General features: G+C 42.0%; 1 protein-coding gene across 1 annotated transcript; it reads right to left on the bottom strand.

The window, feature by feature from the left end:
* Positions 1-572: 572 nt before the first annotated feature.
* c22h11orf58 (chromosome 22 C11orf58 homolog) lies at positions 573-20288 on the bottom strand. The gene is made up of 5 exons (XM_072592384.1): positions 20120-20288; positions 18305-18394; positions 5594-5654; positions 4569-4678; positions 573-2172 (listed from the first exon to the last, which is right to left on the bottom strand). Exons 1-5 carry the CDS (start codon positions 20210-20212, stop codon positions 1960-1962), a joined length of 567 nt encoding a protein of 188 aa, XP_072448485.1. The 5' UTR covers positions 20213-20288; the 3' UTR covers positions 573-1959.
* Between the last annotated feature and the right edge of the window lie 363 nt (positions 20289-20651).

Genomic DNA, 20651 nt, shown 5'->3' with positions numbered 1-20651 from the left:
TTTGGCTAGGTTATTCCTGCACAGATTCTAGGTTTCTTGGGAAGGAAAACATTAGTTTTTCTTGAATTTGAGTCCTGAAAATCTTTAAGTTGAGCAACCTGAGGCAGTGCAATAGGTTTTTTTTTTAAAAACTTTAACATCTATGGTGAAAATTTTTCTTTCTAACAATTTGTTAAGCAAGTTTAGAGGTAACCAATAAATCCCAGCAGGAAGATTTCTAAACGGTAGATATTATTTGCAATTTTTGACTAAGTTGATTTTTGCACAGCAGTGCAACTTTTTAGTTGAATAGAATTTCACAAATTAGTTTGTGTACACAATTCATGTGATAGGGAACAACAAGAAAACAAATTGGGATCTTCTAGATCATTTTCTCTTCCTTTTTCCCCAAACTCCTCCTCTTCCCCCCCCCCCCCCCCCCACCACAAAAAAGTGAAATGGAAAAGATGGTGTCCACATAATCTGACACTGAGATCAAGACAGTAGCAGAGATACTATTGTGAAAATGGTAAGGTGCTTATTACATTGAAATATTCTCTTGGATAACAAACCAGGAAGTAAAAACCACTGAATCCCTGCACTGTAGTTTTATTTTTTTCATACAAGATAATAAAGCACATGATCAGGACATGCACATGCAATTAAGAAGAAAATATTAAAACTGCGGCATTTCTGACCTTTGTGGAAGAAATTTGACATTCAAAATTACTCTCAGGACCAGTAAGGCCTTTCAGCAGTAGTTATGAACTTAGTATACCATTTAAACCTATGCAATTTCATTCAACAAAGTGCAGTTGCTGAAGGACTTTGTAGCAAGATTATGAAACTAAAACAAAAGGTCTCATTAGTTTGTAGACTTTCAACAAATAGCAGTTTGAGTATGGAGAAATGCACAATCATGACAGCAGATTCTACATTTAACTTCATGTGTGCACTCTGTTCTTTCATTTGTACCAACCTCTAATGACAGAAAATGCTGAGTTTCACAATCACTACTACTTTACAGTCAGGGAAATAGAGTAACAAATTGTATTGCCTAATGCGCTAGTTACTTCAACAAATAGCTACGAAGTGATCAGAAATATTGCAATGAAATGTGAATCATTTGTCAACCCAATCAAATAGAAGGTCAAAGCAATCCTATGAGTGTAAAAGTTGCCCACTGTTTTAGTAACACTGGCTGCATGCTACCAGCTTTTACACCACAAGTTCCTGGCTCCAACAACAGCCATTTTGGAGGATTATATCTGGTGCCACAAATAGAAGCCTGTTACAGTGTTTCGATTCCAGAATCATAGAAAACAGTTTTTCCACTAGTCAAGATTAAACAGTTTGAACAGTTATAACAGTAAAGAGAAAAAAAAACTTCTGATATATAGAGGTATTTGATTCTATAAAACTGTTTTGTATAGGAATTTCTCACTCAAACTGCAACCACCTGACAATGATCCAATATTTATATATGCCAAAAACTCCTTCCTTTCGAGCAAATGTGACGACAATAGCAAAACCTGTAACTGATACCCCCCCGCCCCCAAGTTTAATTTATATACAATATATCAACAGATAAAAATTATTTTGAGTTTCATTTAGTCCTCACTGTTTAAATTGGATTAACTTCCATGTCTTGGACATTACTCACTAAAAAAAAAACTGCACAAATGATATGCATTTATAAATTAGTCATAAGAAGTATCTCGTCTCCATTTAAACGTTATATACTTGGAACTCAAAATGAGCAGAAAACAGGTAACGATAAAAACAAAGTGAAAAAAATGAGGGTCACTAAAAAAAACCTGAACTTACGAAATAAAACACTGGAACACAATTATATAGGTAAGAGATTACATCATGTATCACGAATTGGAAATTAAACCCAATGCGATCGAGGGTCAGTAAAAATGCATTTTAATTGTACAATCCAGAATAATAAACAGGAGATTATGTTAAGGGATTGAATTAGTTTGTAGATGACTTTACAAACATCATTTTATAACTGCTTTTCATGTCCTGCTTTCTTGCATCTGTATTTTCTGACTGATGCTCCTCACTGCTAGATTTCATGCTGTTCGAAGAATCTTTTGAGTGACCTTTGTTTTCAGAATCATTCAAGCTGTTGATTGCTGAATCTGCAGCACTAATTTGCTGCACATCTGGTTCATGTGCTTCTGGCTGCAAAACAAAGGGAAATTTCAGATTATACTTTGCTATTATTTGAGAGAATTAAATGTTTGAAATTTTAAACTGAGAACAGAACTGTTTAGCATAGGAACAGACCCTTTGCCCACCCTAACCCCATTCTAAAGTAACCTCATTTCCCTGTACATGGGTATACCTCTATTCTCTGCCTGTTCATATGTCATTTACAAAATACCTTGCACGAACTGTAACAAACAATACATTGGACAAACAGACAGAAAACTAGCTACCAGGATACATGAACATCCCCTAGTCACAAAAAGACATGATCCACTCTCACTAGATGGAGGAGGACACCACTTCGACTATGACAACGCATCCATCCTAGGACAAGTCAAACTGAGAGACACGAGAATTTCTAGAAGCATGGCATTTCAACTGGAACTCTGTCAACAAACACTGACTTGGAAACCCAAACATAAAACGAAAACAGGTCACGAACACCAGTGCTTCACTGGGATGAAAAACAAATGCTGTCCTGGCCAATAATGCAAAAAAAAAGTTATTTACATAATTTCTTCCAAAGCCTGACCCTTGCATTTCTGGACAAACAAATAGTCTGGAATACCAAAGTGCCACAGTAGAGAGAAACTCAAACATACTTGGTGAATCAAATTAGAATAGAGCAGATTTATGTCTCCACTATCAACACCATTCCTACACCCATGTATTGACATAGAGGTGCAAAAAAAAAGGACCTATGAGGACTTGGCAGCCGAAGAACATCAGGTCATGTAACCCAAGATCATCTCTAATGTTATTGGAGCCAAGATTAGTTAACAATGAAGACAAAAGCTCAAGCTTCACACCTGATCCTGTACATTTAAATTTTATCAGTGAGCACATTCTATCCATTAAATCAGAGACACCTTTGCTGTTTGCAAATTATTTTACTACCTCCATATTTTAGCACAAATGGAGTAGTAACAAAACAGACATCTTAAAAAATTCCAACCACCGCAAATTTCCTGGTTTCTGTGATTTTCAAGTAAAAATCTATTTAAGTAACCAATGTTTCTTACAGAAACAGCCAAGAACCTCAGCAAACCAAGTAAATGCAGCTGCTGTCAATGTAAGTTTTTAGAACTGATTTGTTTGCTCAACCTGCATATTACATGCAGCTGAAATTAGTGCAACCTAGGTACTGCTGAAAGCATGTGAAAGAAAATTATTTTGTCTGATGTATTCCAGACTTTGGGAGGAGTAACTGCCTTCCTGAACCTTTTGCACATTGTTTCATAAAGTCAGTTCTTCGATAACATAATGGTTGCATTCTTGTGCAACCCCATGTTAGAAAAGTTACCCTTTAGAAACAATGCTTGGCGTTGGCAATGTAATTGCATTACAGCCAACATGTTTTAAAAGTTTGCACTTCAGAAACAGTATTTCCAATTAGTCAATCACATTTCAGCACATTTGCATTGATGAAACGCATGTTATGGCAGAATGGCCCGTATTCCTCACCCTTTAAATGTTATGGTCCCTCCACTGGATCTATAGGCCAATGCACTAGAGTCTAACCCACCAGACTATATCTCAGAAGTCCGTGCCCATAAATATCACTTGGAGACCAGCAACTTGGGGCTAATTATTTCTCTATGTTGAGGTGATGATGAAAGATCATCTTAGGACTCACTCATCTCTCCTAATGGAAAGTTAGCGAACTACATTAATCCATAATCAATTGATAAATGAGCAAGTGTCAGCCGTTCAGGCTTTTGAGATAGCTCCTTCATCATTTAAAGCTGCTCCACAACAAAATTCCATTTCATTTCAACTTACCAAAAAAAAAGATTTTCAGTTAAAAGTATTCACACATGGATGTGGTTGTCAGTGGCTAGGCAGCATGCAGTGGCCAGAGGCCATTTAATCGTCAACCACTGTTGATCTGGAGTCACATGTAAGCCAGACCAGGGTTAGAATGGCAGCTTTCTTTCCCTGAAGGACATTAGTGAAAGACAGCAGTGGTTACGTGATAGGAGAAAGTGAGGACTGCAGATGCTGGAGATCAGAGCTGAAAGTGTGTTGCTGGAAAAGCGCAGCAGGTCAGGCAGCATCCAAGGAGCAGGAGAATCGACGTTTCGGGTATGAGGATTCTCCTGCTCCTTGGATGCTGCCCTGACCTGCTGCGCTTTTCCAGCAACACAGTGGTTACATGATCACTGGTAGGCTACTAACAGGAAATTGACCTCACAGCTACAATTGCCAAGCAAACACAGCCCTTGGGGAAAGAGGGGGAAAAGTTCCATATTTTTACTTCCTTTCTTCATTGTTATCTCCACCAGTAGCAGTGCAGGGCTGGCTAGAGAAAAGACAAATTAAGTTTTGAAAACAGGTTAATTTTTTTCTGGGTACAGCTTCTCCTTTACCTCACTGAAGCCTAATCCACAGTGCCGTCTGTTCCTTCCTGATAGCTGACTGTCCAAGCTCTGATGAAACTGATGTTCCAGTTCTTCATTTATTTTCTTATCTTCATCACCTAAAAAAAAAATACAGTCACTCCAAAATACAATTTCAGCCATTCCTTGAACTGATTTAGATAAACTACTTTTATCAGAGAAGTACAAGAAACTCAAGAAAAAACTGCAGTCAGTCTGTTGGCTCCCTCTAAAACAAAACCTCATTCCTTCTCCCACGTTCAGGGTAAGAAGTACTTGAAAAAAATTCCCACCTGAAAGAAATGATCACTGGGACTGAACAACATAAAAACTAATTACACATGCTTAATGTAAATTCTTTTCAGTAATAAGTAAATACCTTCAAATTATACTTGGTCTAATTCTTTAACAACTCTATCTAATATGACCATTACCAATCACAATGCTAAGTTATCCGGGTCTTCTAGCTTCAAAATGAAAGCCATATGTCCACCACTCCCAACTAAACAGCTCAGTTTCTAACATATTAATAAGCATGACTAAAATAAAATTTTGTAACTTCTGGTCACAGTATTGGACTAACAACTGAACAGTGAAATTAATGCCCCAATTTTTTTGCAATAATTTAATTAGTTATTCTTAAATGTACCAATTAAAATATCAGCAGCAGCAAAAACAAACTGGTCAATTGTGAAACGTCGATTTTAGAAGTAGATTTAAAAGATTCTCTAAGTAATAACTGCTTTTGTATGGTTCTTTGAATTGTGAACAAGGCTTTTTATAAATAGACAAAGCACTTGAAACAAACTTTGAGGGACTGAAAGATAGTTTGTCTAGTTCCTGCATGGAAAGTACTATAATAGTGTAGATGTTTGTTTCTAAGAGGTATTTAAGCTAAAGAGGTAGCATTAAAACAGAAATTACTGAAAGAATTGTATGTGTGCGCACATTTGAGTGGAGTTTATAATAATAAATAAAAAATCAGAAATTCAACAAAATTCCTTTCTATTGCTCACCCGTCCTGAACAGCGAGGTTGATTTATGGTCTCCTGGATGTGGGCGTCCAGTATGATCTTTCTAAAGGAAAAGACGACATGGCATTTCACATTAAAAATATTTGGACACAATTCCTCCAGGAAAATACTAGCAATATACAGACTCACCTATAATTCAGGGATCAGATTTTATTGTACCACTTATGCGTGAAACCGGTTTCTCCTTAAGCATCAGAAAATTATGAAACAATCTCCACATTACAAAAGAATACCCAAATAGCTCTATCTTCAGTTTGGGGGAAAAAAAAAGATTTAATTGTAAACATTTTGGACTGGCAAAGTTAAAATAAACATGTGCCACAGAATTAGTTATCCTGAACAATGGTTTAACCTGAGATCAGGAATGAAACAGAGTTTACTGCATACAACTAAGGTAGGATCACAGGTGAGCAATATACAAGATCATAACAAATGAAAACTTCCAGATATAGTACTCAGTGATCACTTTTGCAGACTGCATCTTGTAACTGCATACCTGAATTGCAGTAACAATAATGCAATTTTACTTTACTGAATACTGTACTCAATTATAATTGCCAAATAGCATCTGAAGGTAACAGGTAATTTAAGTTGACTTGTTACACACTACATTTTAAAAGCTATTTGCAAATGCAATATCTTTTAACAGCAGCATTTTAAAAAATATTGTTCTTGAGACATTCTTTCAAATACATAAAAAAGTCTTTCTTTCTAACTTATGCCCAACTCCTTTCTGGATTATTCCATTTCTCCTGAAGTTTGATTGCACCCAGTTAGATAGTGTGTAAAAATGATTCAAAATTCTCTAATGACTAAACAAGCTCTGAAGGAAAGCAAGTCACCAGACTGACTGGGATAGATAGTAACTCTAACTAGAACTTAAAGAATAGAGAAGTAACATTAAATGTCCTGCTTTTAAAGGTATTTCTATATTAGCATGGCACCAGTATTTATTAATAATTTATGTTCAATATGAACCAAATTTCTTTACAACACACTAATATTATCAAGCTGCAATATCTCAATCTTAGTTATTTTATGCTGAAATTAACATGGTACTCTGACCCAAGCAGTTACTGTCATTCCTTGAACTGGATATCTCCTGAAGAGCTCAGCTCAAGGTGCGTTTGTTTGAAACCCAGTGAACTGATCAGAATGGCAATTTTCACAAAAATATTTTGTTGGTTATACAATGTTTTAGAGAAAAGGCAAATGAAACCATGAAGTTCATAACTGATTTAAAAAAAGCTTGAAAAGGAATCTGTGTCAAACAAACATCAAAGTTTGGTTTGGAACGCTGAAGAAGCATTAACTAAACAGGATAGTATATGGACATTGAATATCACTCCCAAAATCACTCTCCACTAATTGCTAAGTTGTTTCAAGAGTTGAAATGGCTAACAGTTTACCAAGTATGCCTAAATGCCAAAAATGTGAGCCTATCTGCTAGCCTCAAAATATATTCCATATCCAAGAGGTTTTCTTTCCCATGGCTCCACAATATGAAAATATGACCTTTTCAGACATAGAATTGTTCTAAAGGGATAGCATACGGTTTGCAATTTGAATTGATCCTAACTTAGGATGCACTGAAGACTAAGAGTAAGTGGAACAACTTGGTATGTTCATCAGCAAGAGCAGGGTCTTATTCATGATTATAAATGCATAGGAGCTTTTGTGGTACAGTGATAGTGTCCCTACCTTTGAACCAAAGACCTCATTTCAAGTCCCATTTCGCTCCAGAGGTCTATCATAACATGTCTGAACAGAAAATATCTCAATGCACTTTCAGTGGTTCTACATTAGCTCAGAAGCCCTGTGCATGATGTTTGGATCTGTCTAGATCTCTCTATTCCTTTTCAATGAGGTTTAGATTAGATTCCTTACAGTGGGGAAACAGGTCCTTCGGCCCAACAAGTCCACGCCGACCCGTCAAAGCGCAACCCACCCAGACCCATTCACCTAACACTACGGGAATTTAGCATGGCCAATTCACCTAACCTGCACATTTTTAGACTGTGGGAGGAAACTGGAATACTCTGAGGAAACCCACACAGACATGGGGAGACTGTGCAAACTCCACACAGTCAGTCGCCTGAGGCAGGAATTGAACCCGGGTCTCTGGCGCTGCGAGGCAGCAGTGCTAACCACTGTGTCACCCAAAGAAGGAAATCTGCTTTCTCCAAACACTGAAAAATATATGGTGCGCGCAGATTGCTATCATTGTTTAATGTAGACACAAATCAGCATAAACTCGAGCACCAATTCCTGATACTGTTATGAAGGTGTAGGTGTGTACTGTATCTTTGAGTGAGGAAGCTAGACCCAAAGCACAAAAAGTGCTGAACAAGGTAAAAATGTAATACTTGGTTAAACAAATAACAAGTGTTGCATTACCATGGAACAAAAACACATTCCAATTCAGCCAGTTTAAATTATGCCCAGATACCAAAATCCAATGGAATTTGAATTTAGATTTTTGATGACAGCAGACCAATGAAATGATCACAATGTTTTGGGGTATAAAACTGGACATTTTGAACAGTTAGGGGGAGAACTGCCAAGCACCAACAAGTATAGATTGCTACCCAAGTAGCTGTCTGAAAGGTACCTGTTCATAAGTTGTGCAGCAGAAGACCAAAGAAGAGATGAGAATCAATGTTTCGGGCATAAGCCCTTCTTCAGGAATGAGGAGGGTGTGCCAAGCAGACTAAGATAAAAGGTAGGGAGGAGGGACTTGGGGGAAGGGCGTTGGGAATGCGATAGGTGGAAGGAGGTTAAGGTGAGGGTGATAGGCCAGAGATGGGATGGGGGCGGAGAGGTCGGAAAGATGATTGCAGGTCAAGAAGGCGGTGCTGAGTCAGAGGGTTGGGACTGAGATAAGATGGGGGGGGGGAGGGGAAATGAGAAAGCTGGAGAAATCTGCATTCATCCCTTGTGGTTGGAGGGTTCCTAGGCGGAAGATGAGGCGCTCTTCCTCCAGGCGTCATGTTGCCATGGTCTGGTGATGGAGGCGGCCAAGGACCTGTATGTCCTTGGTGGAGTGGGAGGGAGAGTTAGTGTTCAGCCACTTGTCCTTGACGATTGGAAGGGCAGGGTTAAAGACCGCAATTTCCCCTCAGGCGTGGTTGATGATGCTCTCCACCGCATCTCCTCCACTTCCTGCTCCTCCGCACTTGAACCCCACCCCTCCAATCGCCACCCCACTGGTCCTCACCTACCACCCCACCAACCTCCAGATAAATCGTATCATCCTTCGTCATTTCCGCCACCTCCAAACAGACCCCACCACCAAGGATATATTTCCCTCCCCTATCAGTGTTCCTGAAAGACCACTCCCTCATCAGGTCCACACCACCAACCCAACCTCCACTCCTGGCACCTTCCCCTGCATCCGCAAGAAATGCAAAACTTGCGCCCACACCTTCCCCCCCCCACCCCCCTTACTTTCCTCCAAGGCCCCAAGGGATCCTTCCATATCTGCCACAAATTCACCTGCACCTCCATACACATCATTTACTGCATCCGCTGCACCCGATGTGGCCTCCTATCCATTGGGGAGACGGGCCGCCTACTTGTGGAACGTTTCAGAGAACACCTCTGGGACACCCGCACAAACCAACCCAACTGCCCCGTGGCTGACACTTTAACTCCCCCTCCCAGTCCGCCAAGGACATGCAGGTCCTTGGCCTCCTCCATCACCAGACCATGGCAACATGACGTCTGGAGGAAGAGCGCCTCATCTTCCGCCTAGGAACCCTCCAACCACAAGGGATGAATGCAGATTTCTCCAGCTTTCTCATTTTCCCTCCACCCCCCCCCCCCACCTTATCTCAGTCCCAAACCTCGAACTTAGCACCGCCTTTTTGACCTGCAATCATCTTCCCGACCTCTCCGCCCCCACCCCGTCTCTGGCCTATCACCCTCACCTTAACCTCCTTCCACCTATCGCATTCCCAACACCCTTCCCCCAAGTCCCTCCTCCCTACCCTTTATCTTAGTCTGCTTGGCACACCCTCCTCATTCCTGAAGAAGGGCTTATGCCCGAAACGTCGATTCTCCTCTTTTGATGCTGCCTGACCTGCTGCGCTTTTCCAGCAACACATTTTTCAGCTCTGATCTCTAGCATCTGCAGTTCTCACTTTCTGCTAGTGCAAAGAAGAGATGACCCAGGAAAACTCAGAGGTAAATCTCCCGAGGAAAATTGACAAAGCTGACTGGTTTTGAAGCAATCTTTGTTTGTAAATCTTAATTGGGATATTTTATTGGACCAGTATTGTAGAGTGGGAAGTAAAAGATAGATTTAAGAAAAAGGAATTGTAAATAGTGGTTTTAATGTTCACTGTTGAACTTAAAGAATAAAATAAATTGTTAATTTTTTACTTTAAATAGTGAAACGTGGGATAGTTCTTTACCCCTCAATTTAACAGATTATGGTACGAAATGAACTTCTGTGTGTCGGGTTTAAATTAGCAGAGGAGTTTACCCCGTGTCGTAAAATTACCATTTGGCAACCTTATGAGCGCATGTACAATGACAATCAAACCAGCATCTGGAGTCAAAATTTAAATATCTTACCATTGCAATACCAGGTGACCAAGAAGAGATTTGTTTGAACTCAGTCCACAAATTTTATTTATTACTGCCTCAAAGGCATCTTTTCATAATAGCCACTTAATGTGGCATCTGAGTGTCTAATCAAAACAACCCATTCATCTAACCAGCATACCTATTAGATACAAACAAACAAACCCTGCCTCAACAATTTAGCACCTCTGATAATAAGCTGCCTCACTGACGTTTAGTTTTCACTTGGCCACTGACAGTAAGTGAGAATGTCACTTCTGTGCTCAAGAAAACATATCCCCACATCTTCATTTTCTATGAATAGAACTTTTTAACTATGATAGCGAGCTAATTCATAGAATCCCTACTCTGTGGAAACAGGCTGTTTGGTTCAGCAAGTCTGCACTGACTCCCTGAACAGCATTCCCTCCACGCTATCCCTGTAACCCTGCATATACTATTACTAACACAACCAACCTGCCCATCTTTGTACTGCAGAGGAAATCTGAGCACCCAGTGGAAACCCTTGCAGATACGGGTACAACGTGCAAACTCCACAAAGTCGTCCTAGGTTGGAATCAAATGCACTGGCGCTGTGAGGCAGCAGTGCTGAACGGAGCCTCTGTGATGCCCATTGTAGACTCTCTATCCAGAGGAAATACTGAATGCAAACATATGGAGCCACTAATCACAAGGCATCTACCTACACTGCAATTACCAGAGTCAGCAAGAAGCCTTGTGTATGATGTTTGGACTTCTCCAGAGCTCTCTATCCACCAGAAGACTCATTGTCAATGCTAGTAAATTGCAAAGCAGGGCAGTTTGGAAGACATGCTCCACCTAGTGTTGCAGTATCAATTTTTACAGACTAAACATTTAATGCCATATGAGCTTTCTGGATGGCACCACTGTACAACTTTAACACTGAGGAGGTTAGGTCAAAGCTTGATCATATTGAACTGTCAATTCACAATGATATGCAAATTTTTATTTAAAAATTAACATTTTGACTAAGTATTTGGTCATCCCTTTCAAAATTGTCACCTTTCCACTGGATTTCAATTTACATCCTTCTGGATTGCTTTGGGATATTTGTCTATTTCAAAGGTGCTACGTTGTTGCTATCAGCAATAAACGATAGAATCACTATAGTGCAGGAGGCCACTCAACCCATCATATTTACATCAGCTCTCTGAAATAACCATGTTGGCTCAATTGCCATGCCTGTTGCTTCTGTTTAAACAGTCATCTAATGTCAGTTTGAATGCCTTGACTGAACCTCCTAGCACCACACTTCCGGGCAGCAAATTGCAAATCCTAACCACTGAACAAGTTCTCATATTGTTTTTACTTCTATTGCAGATAACTTTAAAAATGTGTACTCATGTTCTTGATCCTTTTACAAGTGATGTGAAAACACTTTCTCCTTGCTTACTCTGCCCAGACCCCTCAATCAAATCTTCTCCATTCCGATGAAAACAGTCCATGCTTCTCCAATCTGTATTCATAATAGAAATTTCTCATCCAGTGATCTATTCTAGTAAGTTTCATCTGTCCTCACTCAATGTATTCACATCCTTCCAAGTGTGTCGCCCAGAACTGTACACAATACCCTACTTAAAGTTGAACTAGTGTCTGATTTATACTCCACATATCTTCTCTGCTGAATGTCGGTTTGCTTGCTGAGCTGGAAGGTTCATTTTCAGATGTTTTGTCACCATACTAGGTAACATCTTCAGTGAGCCTCCGGACGAAGCACTAGTGTTTCTTGCTTTCTATTTAAGCAGGAAACACCAGCAGTGCTTTGTCTGGAGGCTCACTGAAGATGTTACCTAGTATGGTGACGAAACATCTGAAAATGAACCTTCCAGCTCAGTGAGCAAACCTACATCTAGAACCTCAACCTGAGCTACAAATGTTCTCAAAACATGCTAATATCTTTGATGCTCTTGCACTCTACATCCTTATTAAAAGTACCTTGGACACAGTATGCTTTATTAACTATGCACTCCATTGCTCAACATTAAAAGTAATATGACCATATATACACAAGGACCCTCCACTCCTTCACCCCCCCAGAATAGCACCCTCGATTGCATACTGTCATTGTGTTCTTTATACCATAACATCTCTCACTTCTCATTAAACGTCAACAAACACTTATCAACCTACTCCACCAACTTGTCAATGTCCTTTTGAAGTCCCACAGTCCTCCCTACAATTAGAATGATTCCAAATTTCATATTTCCTGCAACCTAAATTGTCCCTTATGTCCAAGATCTATTTTAATGTTAAAAATCAGAAAAGGCAACAATGAGCTTGCAAAGGCCCTGACATTAATTTTCAAATCCTCTCTGGCCAAAGGAGAGGTACCAGAGGACTGAAGGACAACTAATGTGTTAGCATTTTTCAAAAAGGACTGTAGGGATAAACCAGGGGACTATAGGTCAGTGAGGCTAACATTAGTGATTGGGAAGTATTTGCAAAAAAACTGAGGGGCAGGCCTAATCAAAATTAAATCAAGCTCTCACAGTGCTGTAGCAACTACAGGGGGCAGCTAATTAAGCAAATTAAGTAAAATGGTTAAATCTAATTTTAGAGACAGGATAGGCAGAGAGTACAAACGCAAGATCTATAGTGCTCCTAGCTTCCGAAGACACGGTGGGGACAGGCAAAGACCAGATGTAACAGCTCAGAAATTGAGTGAGACCAACAGCTGATTGGTAAGTAAATCCTGGTGGCTATTTCCAAACTATTTTTTGCTCAGTCATTGTTCAAGCAAGGCTTTGGACTAGGAAAAGCGCAGCAGGTCAGGCAGCATCCAAAGTATAGGAGAATCGACGTTTCGGGCATAAGCCCTTGGTCATTCCTGAAGAAGGGATAATGCCTGAAATGTCGATTCTCCTGTTCCTTGGATGCTGCCTGACCTGCTGCGCTTTTCCAGCAATACATTTTCAGCTCTGATCTCCAGCATCTGCAGTCCTCACTTTCTCCTCGAAGGCTTTGGACTAGTTTGGTACACTTCAACATAAATTGCAGATACCTGTAAGAATAACAGGGCTGCAATAATAGAGGTTTTTAACTTTCCAAGCATAGACTGGAACTGCCATTGTTTTAAGGGCGTGTATTGGAAGGAATAATTTCTCAATGAATACATAGATGGCCTTACTAGAGAAGGGGCAAAACTGGACCTCTTCTTGGAAAATAAGGCTAGGGAAGTGACTGAGGTGTTATTGGGAAGCAGCTTAAAAATGTGTTGCTGGAAAAGCGCAGCAGGTCAGGCAGCATCAAAGGAGAAGGAGAATTGACGTTTCGGGCATAAGCCCTTCTTCAGGAATGAGGAGGGTGTGCCAAGCAGGCTAAGATAAAAGGTAGGGAGGAGGGACTTGGGGGAAGGGCGTTGGGAATGCGATAGATGGAAGGCGATTAAGGTGAGGGTGATAGGCTGGAGAGGTCGGGCACAAGACTGCAGGTCAAGAAGGCAGCGCTGAGTCTGAGGGTTGGGACTGAGAAAAGGTGGGGGGAGGGGAAATAAGGAAGCTGGAGAAATCTGCATCCATTCCTTGTGGTTGGAGGGTTCCTAGGCAGAAGATGAGTCACTCTTCCTCCAGGCGTCGTGTTGCCATGGTCTGGCGATGGAGGAGGCCAAGCACCTGCGGAGTGGGAGGGGGGGTTAGTGTTCTGAGGAAAAGGTGGGGGGTGGTGCCAGTGTAGCTGCGGAAGATGGACTGTTCCACATATCCAACGAAGAGGCAGGCATAGCTAGGGCCCATGCGGGTGCCCATGGCTACTCCTTTGGTTTGAGGAAGTGGGAGGATTGGAAGGAGAAGTTGTTAAGAGTGAGAACCCTCCAACCACAAGGGATGAATGCAGATTTCAGTCCCAACCCTCAGACTCAGTACTGCCTTCTTGAGCTGCAATCTTCTTCCCGACCTCTCCGCCCCCACCCCGCCTCTGGCCTATCACCCTCACCTTAACCTCCTTTCACCTATTGCATTCCCAACGCCCCTCCCCCTAGTCCCTCCTCCCTACCTTTTATCTTAGCCTGCTTGGCACACCCTCCTCATTCCTGAAGAAGGGCTTATGCCCGAAACATTGATTCTCATGCTCCTTTGATGCTGCCTGACCTGCTGCGATTTTCCAGCAACACATTTTTAAGCTCTGATCGCCAGCATCTGCAGTCCTCACTTTCTCCTAGTTATTGGTAAGCACTTTGGGACCAGGACTATAATTTTATTAAATTAGTTACGGAAAAAGACTGTTCCACAAATTAAAGTTCTAAGTTGGGGCAAGGCTAATTCTAATGGTACTAGACAGGGCCTATCAAAGATTGAATGGCAGAGGCTGTTAGCAGGTAAAGGAGAGCTGGCAAATGAGAGGTTTTCAAAAGTGAGCTAAGAGTTCAGAGTCAGCTTGTTCCTGTTAGAGGGAAGGAAAAGGCTTGCAGGAGTATGGAACACTGGATGACTGAGGCTCTGGTGAAGAGCAAGGACACCCATGTCAGCTATAGGCAGTTGGGATCAAGTGAATCACTTGAGTTCAGAAGGTCTAGGAGGTTACTTAAGAGGAAATCAGGAGGGCAAAATGGGACATGAGATAGCTTTCGCAGAGAAGGTGAAGAAGAATCCAAGAGATTCCAATTATATTAAAGGCAAAAAAAGAGTAACTAGGGAGAGAATAGGCTCCCTTAAAGATCAATCAGGTGGATCCACAGGAGATGGGTGAGATCTTACATGAATATTTCTCATCAGGATTTTACTGAAAAGAAAGGCGTGGAAGCTAGGGAACTCGTGTAAGTAAATAGTCATAGAGATATACGGCATGGAAACAGACCCTTCGGTCCAACCCGTCCATGCCAACCAGATATCCCAACCCAATCTAGTCCCACCTGCCAGCACCCAGCCCATATCCCTCTAAACCCTTCCTATTCAGATACCCATCCAAATGCCTCTTACATGTTGCAATTGTACCAGCCTCCACCACTTCCTCTGGCAGCTCATCCCATACACATACCATCCTCTGTGTGAACAATGTGCCCTGTAGATCTCTTTCATATCTTTCCCCTCTCACCCTAAACCTATGCCCTCTAGTTCTGGACTCCCCAACCCCAGGGAAAAGACTTTGCCTATTTACCCTATCCATGACCCTCATAATTTTGTAAACCTCTATAAGGTCACCCCTCAGCCTCCGACGGTCCAGGGGAAACAGCCCCAGCCTGTTCAGCCTCTCCCTATAGCTCAAATCTTCCAACCCTGGCACCACCCTTGTAAATCTTTTCTGAACTGTTTTCAAGTTTCACAACATCATTCCGATAGGAAGGGGACCAGAATTGCACACAATATTCCAAAAGTGGCCGAACCAATGTCCTGTACAGCTGCAATGTGAGCTCCCAACTCCTGTACTCAATACTCTGACCAATAAAAGAAAGCATACCAAATGCCCTCTTCACTAACCTATCTACCTGTGACTCCACTTTCGAGGAGCTATGAATCTGCACTCCAAGGTCTCTTTGTTCAGCAACACTCCCTAGGACCTTATCATTAAGTGCACAAGTCCTGCTAAGATTTGCTTTCCCAAAATGCAGCACCTCGCATTTATTTGAATTAAACTCCATCCGCCACTTCTCAGCCCATTAGCCCATCTGGTCCAGATCCTGTTGTAATCTGAGGTAACCCTCTTTTCTGTCCACCACACCTCCAATTTTGGTGTCATCTGCAACCTTACTAACTGTACCTCTTATGCTCGCATCCAAATTATTTATGTAAATGACAAGAAGTAGAGGACCCAGCACCAATCCTTGTGACACTCCACTGGTCACAGGCCTCCAGTCTTCTACCTTTGAGCCAGTGCTGTATCCAAATGGCTAGTTTTCCCTATATTCCGTGAGATCTAACATGGCTAATCAGTCTCCCATGGGGAGCCTTGTCGAACGCCTTACTGAAGTCCATATACAGCACACCTACTGCTCTGCCCTCATCAATCCTCTTTGTTACTTCATCAAAAATCTCAATCCAAGTTTATGTGACATGATTTCCCATGCACAAAGCCATGTTGACTCTCCCTAATCAGTCCTTGCCTTTCCAAATACATGTACATCCTGTCCCTCAGGATTCCCTCCAGCAACTTGCCCTTCACTGACGTCAGGCTCACTGGTCTGTATTTCCCTGGCTTGTCCTTACCACCCTTCATAAACAGTGGCACCTAGTTAGCCAACTTCCAGTTTTCCGGCACCTCACCTGTGACTCTCGATGATACAAATACCTCAGCAAGAGGCCCAGCAATCACTTCTCTAGCTTCCCACAGAGTTCTAGGGTACACTGAAAACAGCCCACATTACAGAAGAAGTGTTGCAGGTCTTTAAAACACAAACAGATAAATCCTGGGGCCTGATCAACTGTATGCCAGGGCATTGTGGGAAGCTAGGGGAGGAATTGTGGGGCCCCTACTCGAGATAATGGTATCGTGGACCACCATGGGGGAGTTACTGGAAGATTATTTAAGAAAGGCTGCAAGGAAAAACCAGGGAATTACAGATTAGCGAGCCTAACATCCGTGGTGGTTAAGTTGTTGGAGGGGATTCTGACAGACAGGATCTAGATGCATTTCGAAAGGCAAGAACTGACTAAGGATAGTCAGCATGGTTTTGTGAATGGGCAATCATATCTCAATTTTGAGTTTTTATTTGGAATGTGACCAAGCAGACAGATTAGGGTGGTGTAAATCTAAATGGGACCTTAGAAAGGCCGTTTAAAGGTTCTTTCATTTGGGAAGTGAAAAAGAACAGAAGAGTAATTTCAATTACCTTAACAGCAGAAACTCTTGCTCTTGGTATTTTTTCATAGTAATAATATTGGATCAAAAAACCTATTGAGCACTACACTGATAATACTGATCATTATACATATACTTAATAAAATGTGTAAATGATAAAAGATCTAGCCAAATCAATTACTTCCTTGAATCCTCCAAGACTGCAATGTGCTCCTTTGCCAAGGCCTCTACACTTTATCCTTCCCTCAGCACCTCGTAACCATGAATATACAACACTCAGTCTCACATTCCCTTTAGCCAGGCCTCCAGTACCAAAATATAATTCCACGTGGCAATATGCAACTGTAACATACAAAGCTTCTTTGCTATACTCTGTGCATTCACATACACACAGTGTTACCCTGACTTAGAATGTTTTGATTTCTCCCTTATTTGGACTCCATCCATTGATGGATTACTTTATTCTATTTCAGTGCTATCCGTACCTTCAAGTATTTTTTTGTACCCTGGTATTTCATCCTCTCATATTTACTCCTGGTTCATACAATGCTAGAGTTAGTTTAAAACGTGCATAACAGTCCTGGCTCTGTTCAGGTGCAACCTTTCCAGCCTGTACGGGTGCTATCTCCTGCACAGCCCATCCTAGGAATTTAAAACTGAGTCAATAATGAGCAATCAAACTCTTTCTACCTCAAGATTATCTGTATAACATTGGATGGTCTTCCCATCAAACTGAAGTGTGGAATGTTTTGGAACTGTTGCACCAACTAAACACTGACATACAAATTAGGTGGAGATAAAGAATAAACAAACTTACAGTTATGTCGTACCTCATCACATCCCCTGGATGTTCCAAAGCACTTCAGTCAATTAATTAATTCTAAGACGTATTCATTGTTATGATGCAGGCAAATATGGCAGTCAGTGCCTACAGTAAGGATACACAAACAATTAAGCTGTTTTTGGTGGCAGTGTTTAAATGGAGGAATGCTGGCCAGGAGAACTGAGCTCCTCTTCTTCAAACTGTTCCATGGAATCTCTACCTTTCACCTGAAAAAGCAGAATGGGCCTTTTTTTAAAGATCGCTAAAGGATTATACCCCTGACAATGCAGCACTTTTTCAATACTATACCTGGAATGTAGTTCAAACCTACTAAGCAAAAGTGCAATTGACTGCTATCTTTATAGCATTCAAATCTAAATTGTGACTAGCTTAAACATATTCCAACCAAAACTATCTTTAAATGACAAACAAAGTACTGCGAGGGTTTTCAAAAGTAAATTGAATAACAAATTCACATCTTCCTTTTCCCATACACCATTATAATCGAGTACAGAAACAAACTTCCAGCTTACCTTCCCAGCTCCCATTAGCCTTAAGAATTTTAACTTCCGCTCATCGTCACCCAAATCAGCTGATTCCCAGGTTGTGCTACATCCTTTATTCTGCAAAAGAAAGAAGATAATAAACACTGGAGAAAGAAGAAAAAAACTCACTCACATCTGAGTAATTACTTTTTGTGACCATGTGCACTATAATTGTAGTGTTGGTGATTGAACATCTAAGGGGGAGGGTGATGGCGTTGTGGTATTATCACACTACTATTAATCCAGAGACCTGGATTGTGTTCTGGGCACCTGTGTTTAACTCCCACTAGGGCAGATGGTAGAATTTGAATTCAATAAAACTCCAGAATTAAGAGTCTAATAGAGCCATAGAGATGTACTGCACAGAAACAGACCCTTCGGTCCAAATCGGCCACGCCAACCAAATATCCCAATCCAATCGAGTCCCACCTGCCAGCAACCAGCCCACATCCCTCCAAACTCTTTCTATTCATATACCCATCCAGGTGCCTTTTAAATGTTCCAATCGTATGAGCCTCCACCACTGCCTCTGGCAGCTCATTGCATATATGTACAGCCCTCTGCATGTCATGAAATCACTGCTGATTGTCAGATGTTTTGGGGAAAGTGCAGTGTGCCCACTTTCAATGGTCATTCAGAGAATTATTCACAGCACAGAAGGCCATTTGGCACTACTTATCTTATTCAAAATTGTACATATCAAGCTGCATGGTCAAGTAGTCTCTGAGCAGACAGTAGGTACTAACCAGCTATTTTGACAAAGAGACACTGACAAAAAGACTTGAATAATACCCCAGCAATGAAGCAAATCCAAGGGGAAAAGAGGAAGGCAGGATAAGCACAGCTGTGTGTTCAGCTAGGTTTGCAATATCATACACAGAAGGCATTCCAAGATTCACTAGGCTGATCCCTGCAAAGGCAGGATCATCCCATTTGGAGAATGATGAGACAGGGTCTATATTTCCTGCAGTTTAACTAAATGAGAGATGCCCTTGCTAAGCCTTACAAAATTCTAATGGAACTCGACAAAGTAAATACTGAGGCTGTTTAACCTGCTGGAGGACCCAGGGTCGACTGCCTCAGAATGAAAGGCAGACTACTGAGGGGTTGAGATAAAGTGATATTTCCTCACTCAAAGGTTGGTTAATCCTTGGAATTCTCCCTGAAGGGCTGTACAGCCTTAATCTTGGAGTGGACTCAGGTTAGAAACTGACGTATTTCCTGATAGTTAAGATATCAAAGGCTTTTGGAATAACACAGAAAATGAGTATTGATGCAGATGTTCAGTCAGGATCAAGGTAAATGCCAAAGCAGGTCGCGTACTGCTCCCATCTCTTATGTTTATAATAAACAGGGCTGGGTGCAGCAGGTAAAAGCCTGATGAAGGGCTCCTGGCCGAAACGTCAATTTTCCTGCTCCTCGGATGCTGCCTGACATGCTATGCTTTTCCAGCATCACTTTAATCGACCCCTGCAGCAGGTAAACGTGGGGGGGGGGGGGGTGTGGTGGGAGTTTGTTGTTTTTAATTTGTCTAGAAACAAAGGTGGTGGAGGAATAAACTAAAATGCTCCAGTATCTGGGGAAAGGCGCTGAGACACCACGTTCCCGGGGGCTCTCAGTAATCAGTACGAAGGGGCTGTGGGCGACCTGGAGCTGGTGGGAGATCCCCGGGATTCCTCCTGCACCACCCGCACCCGCACCCGACCCGAGATCACAGGCCTCAGGCCCCACCACCACCACCACCAGCAGCAGCAGCTCCAACCCCAACCCCGGGCCCGGGCCGAAAAACAAAAGGTGCATTACGTTAGGAGAAGCGGGCCTCTTGGCGCCGTGCGGCTCGGACTCGGCCTGCTCCCGAGTGCGGCCTCTCGCCTTCTCACCGTCCGCCGAGCTCATCCCGATCCCGATCCCGATCCCGTTTCCCCCAAGTACGGGCCCGCCTTCCCAGCGCGCACTGGCCGAGTTGCGCTGCGCTGCACCCTGGGAGTTGTAGTCCCGATCCTCCCTCACCGCGGCCGAAGCCTCCTCGCCCATACTACAATTCCCGGCATGCACCACTTGCGTAGGCCCTCATTTACTGCCTGCTGTGCCGCAAGAGTTACATTGCCAACTTCAAATAAAAGCAATGAGGTTATTGGTGCATTGCAAGAGGGTCACTAATAAAAGGCAACTGCTTAAGTATTCCCCTTCCAACCCAAATTGAGGAGGCTTTTTGGTTGGAGTTAATCCAAGATATGAGTAATTTGCAATAAACTTCACAAGTTAAATGGCCACTTCATTGTCAGTGTCCAAATGAGACCATGTTATGGTTTTCGAAGTTCCAGATGGCCCCGGG

Source organism: Chiloscyllium punctatum, chromosome 22, assembly GCF_047496795.1.
Source record: "Chiloscyllium punctatum isolate Juve2018m chromosome 22, sChiPun1.3, whole genome shotgun sequence".
NCBI lineage: Eukaryota > Metazoa > Chordata > Chondrichthyes > Orectolobiformes > Hemiscylliidae > Chiloscyllium > Chiloscyllium punctatum.
The sequence above is the reverse complement of the archived record's forward strand: the minus strand, read 5'-3'. Positions and strand labels throughout refer to the sequence as shown.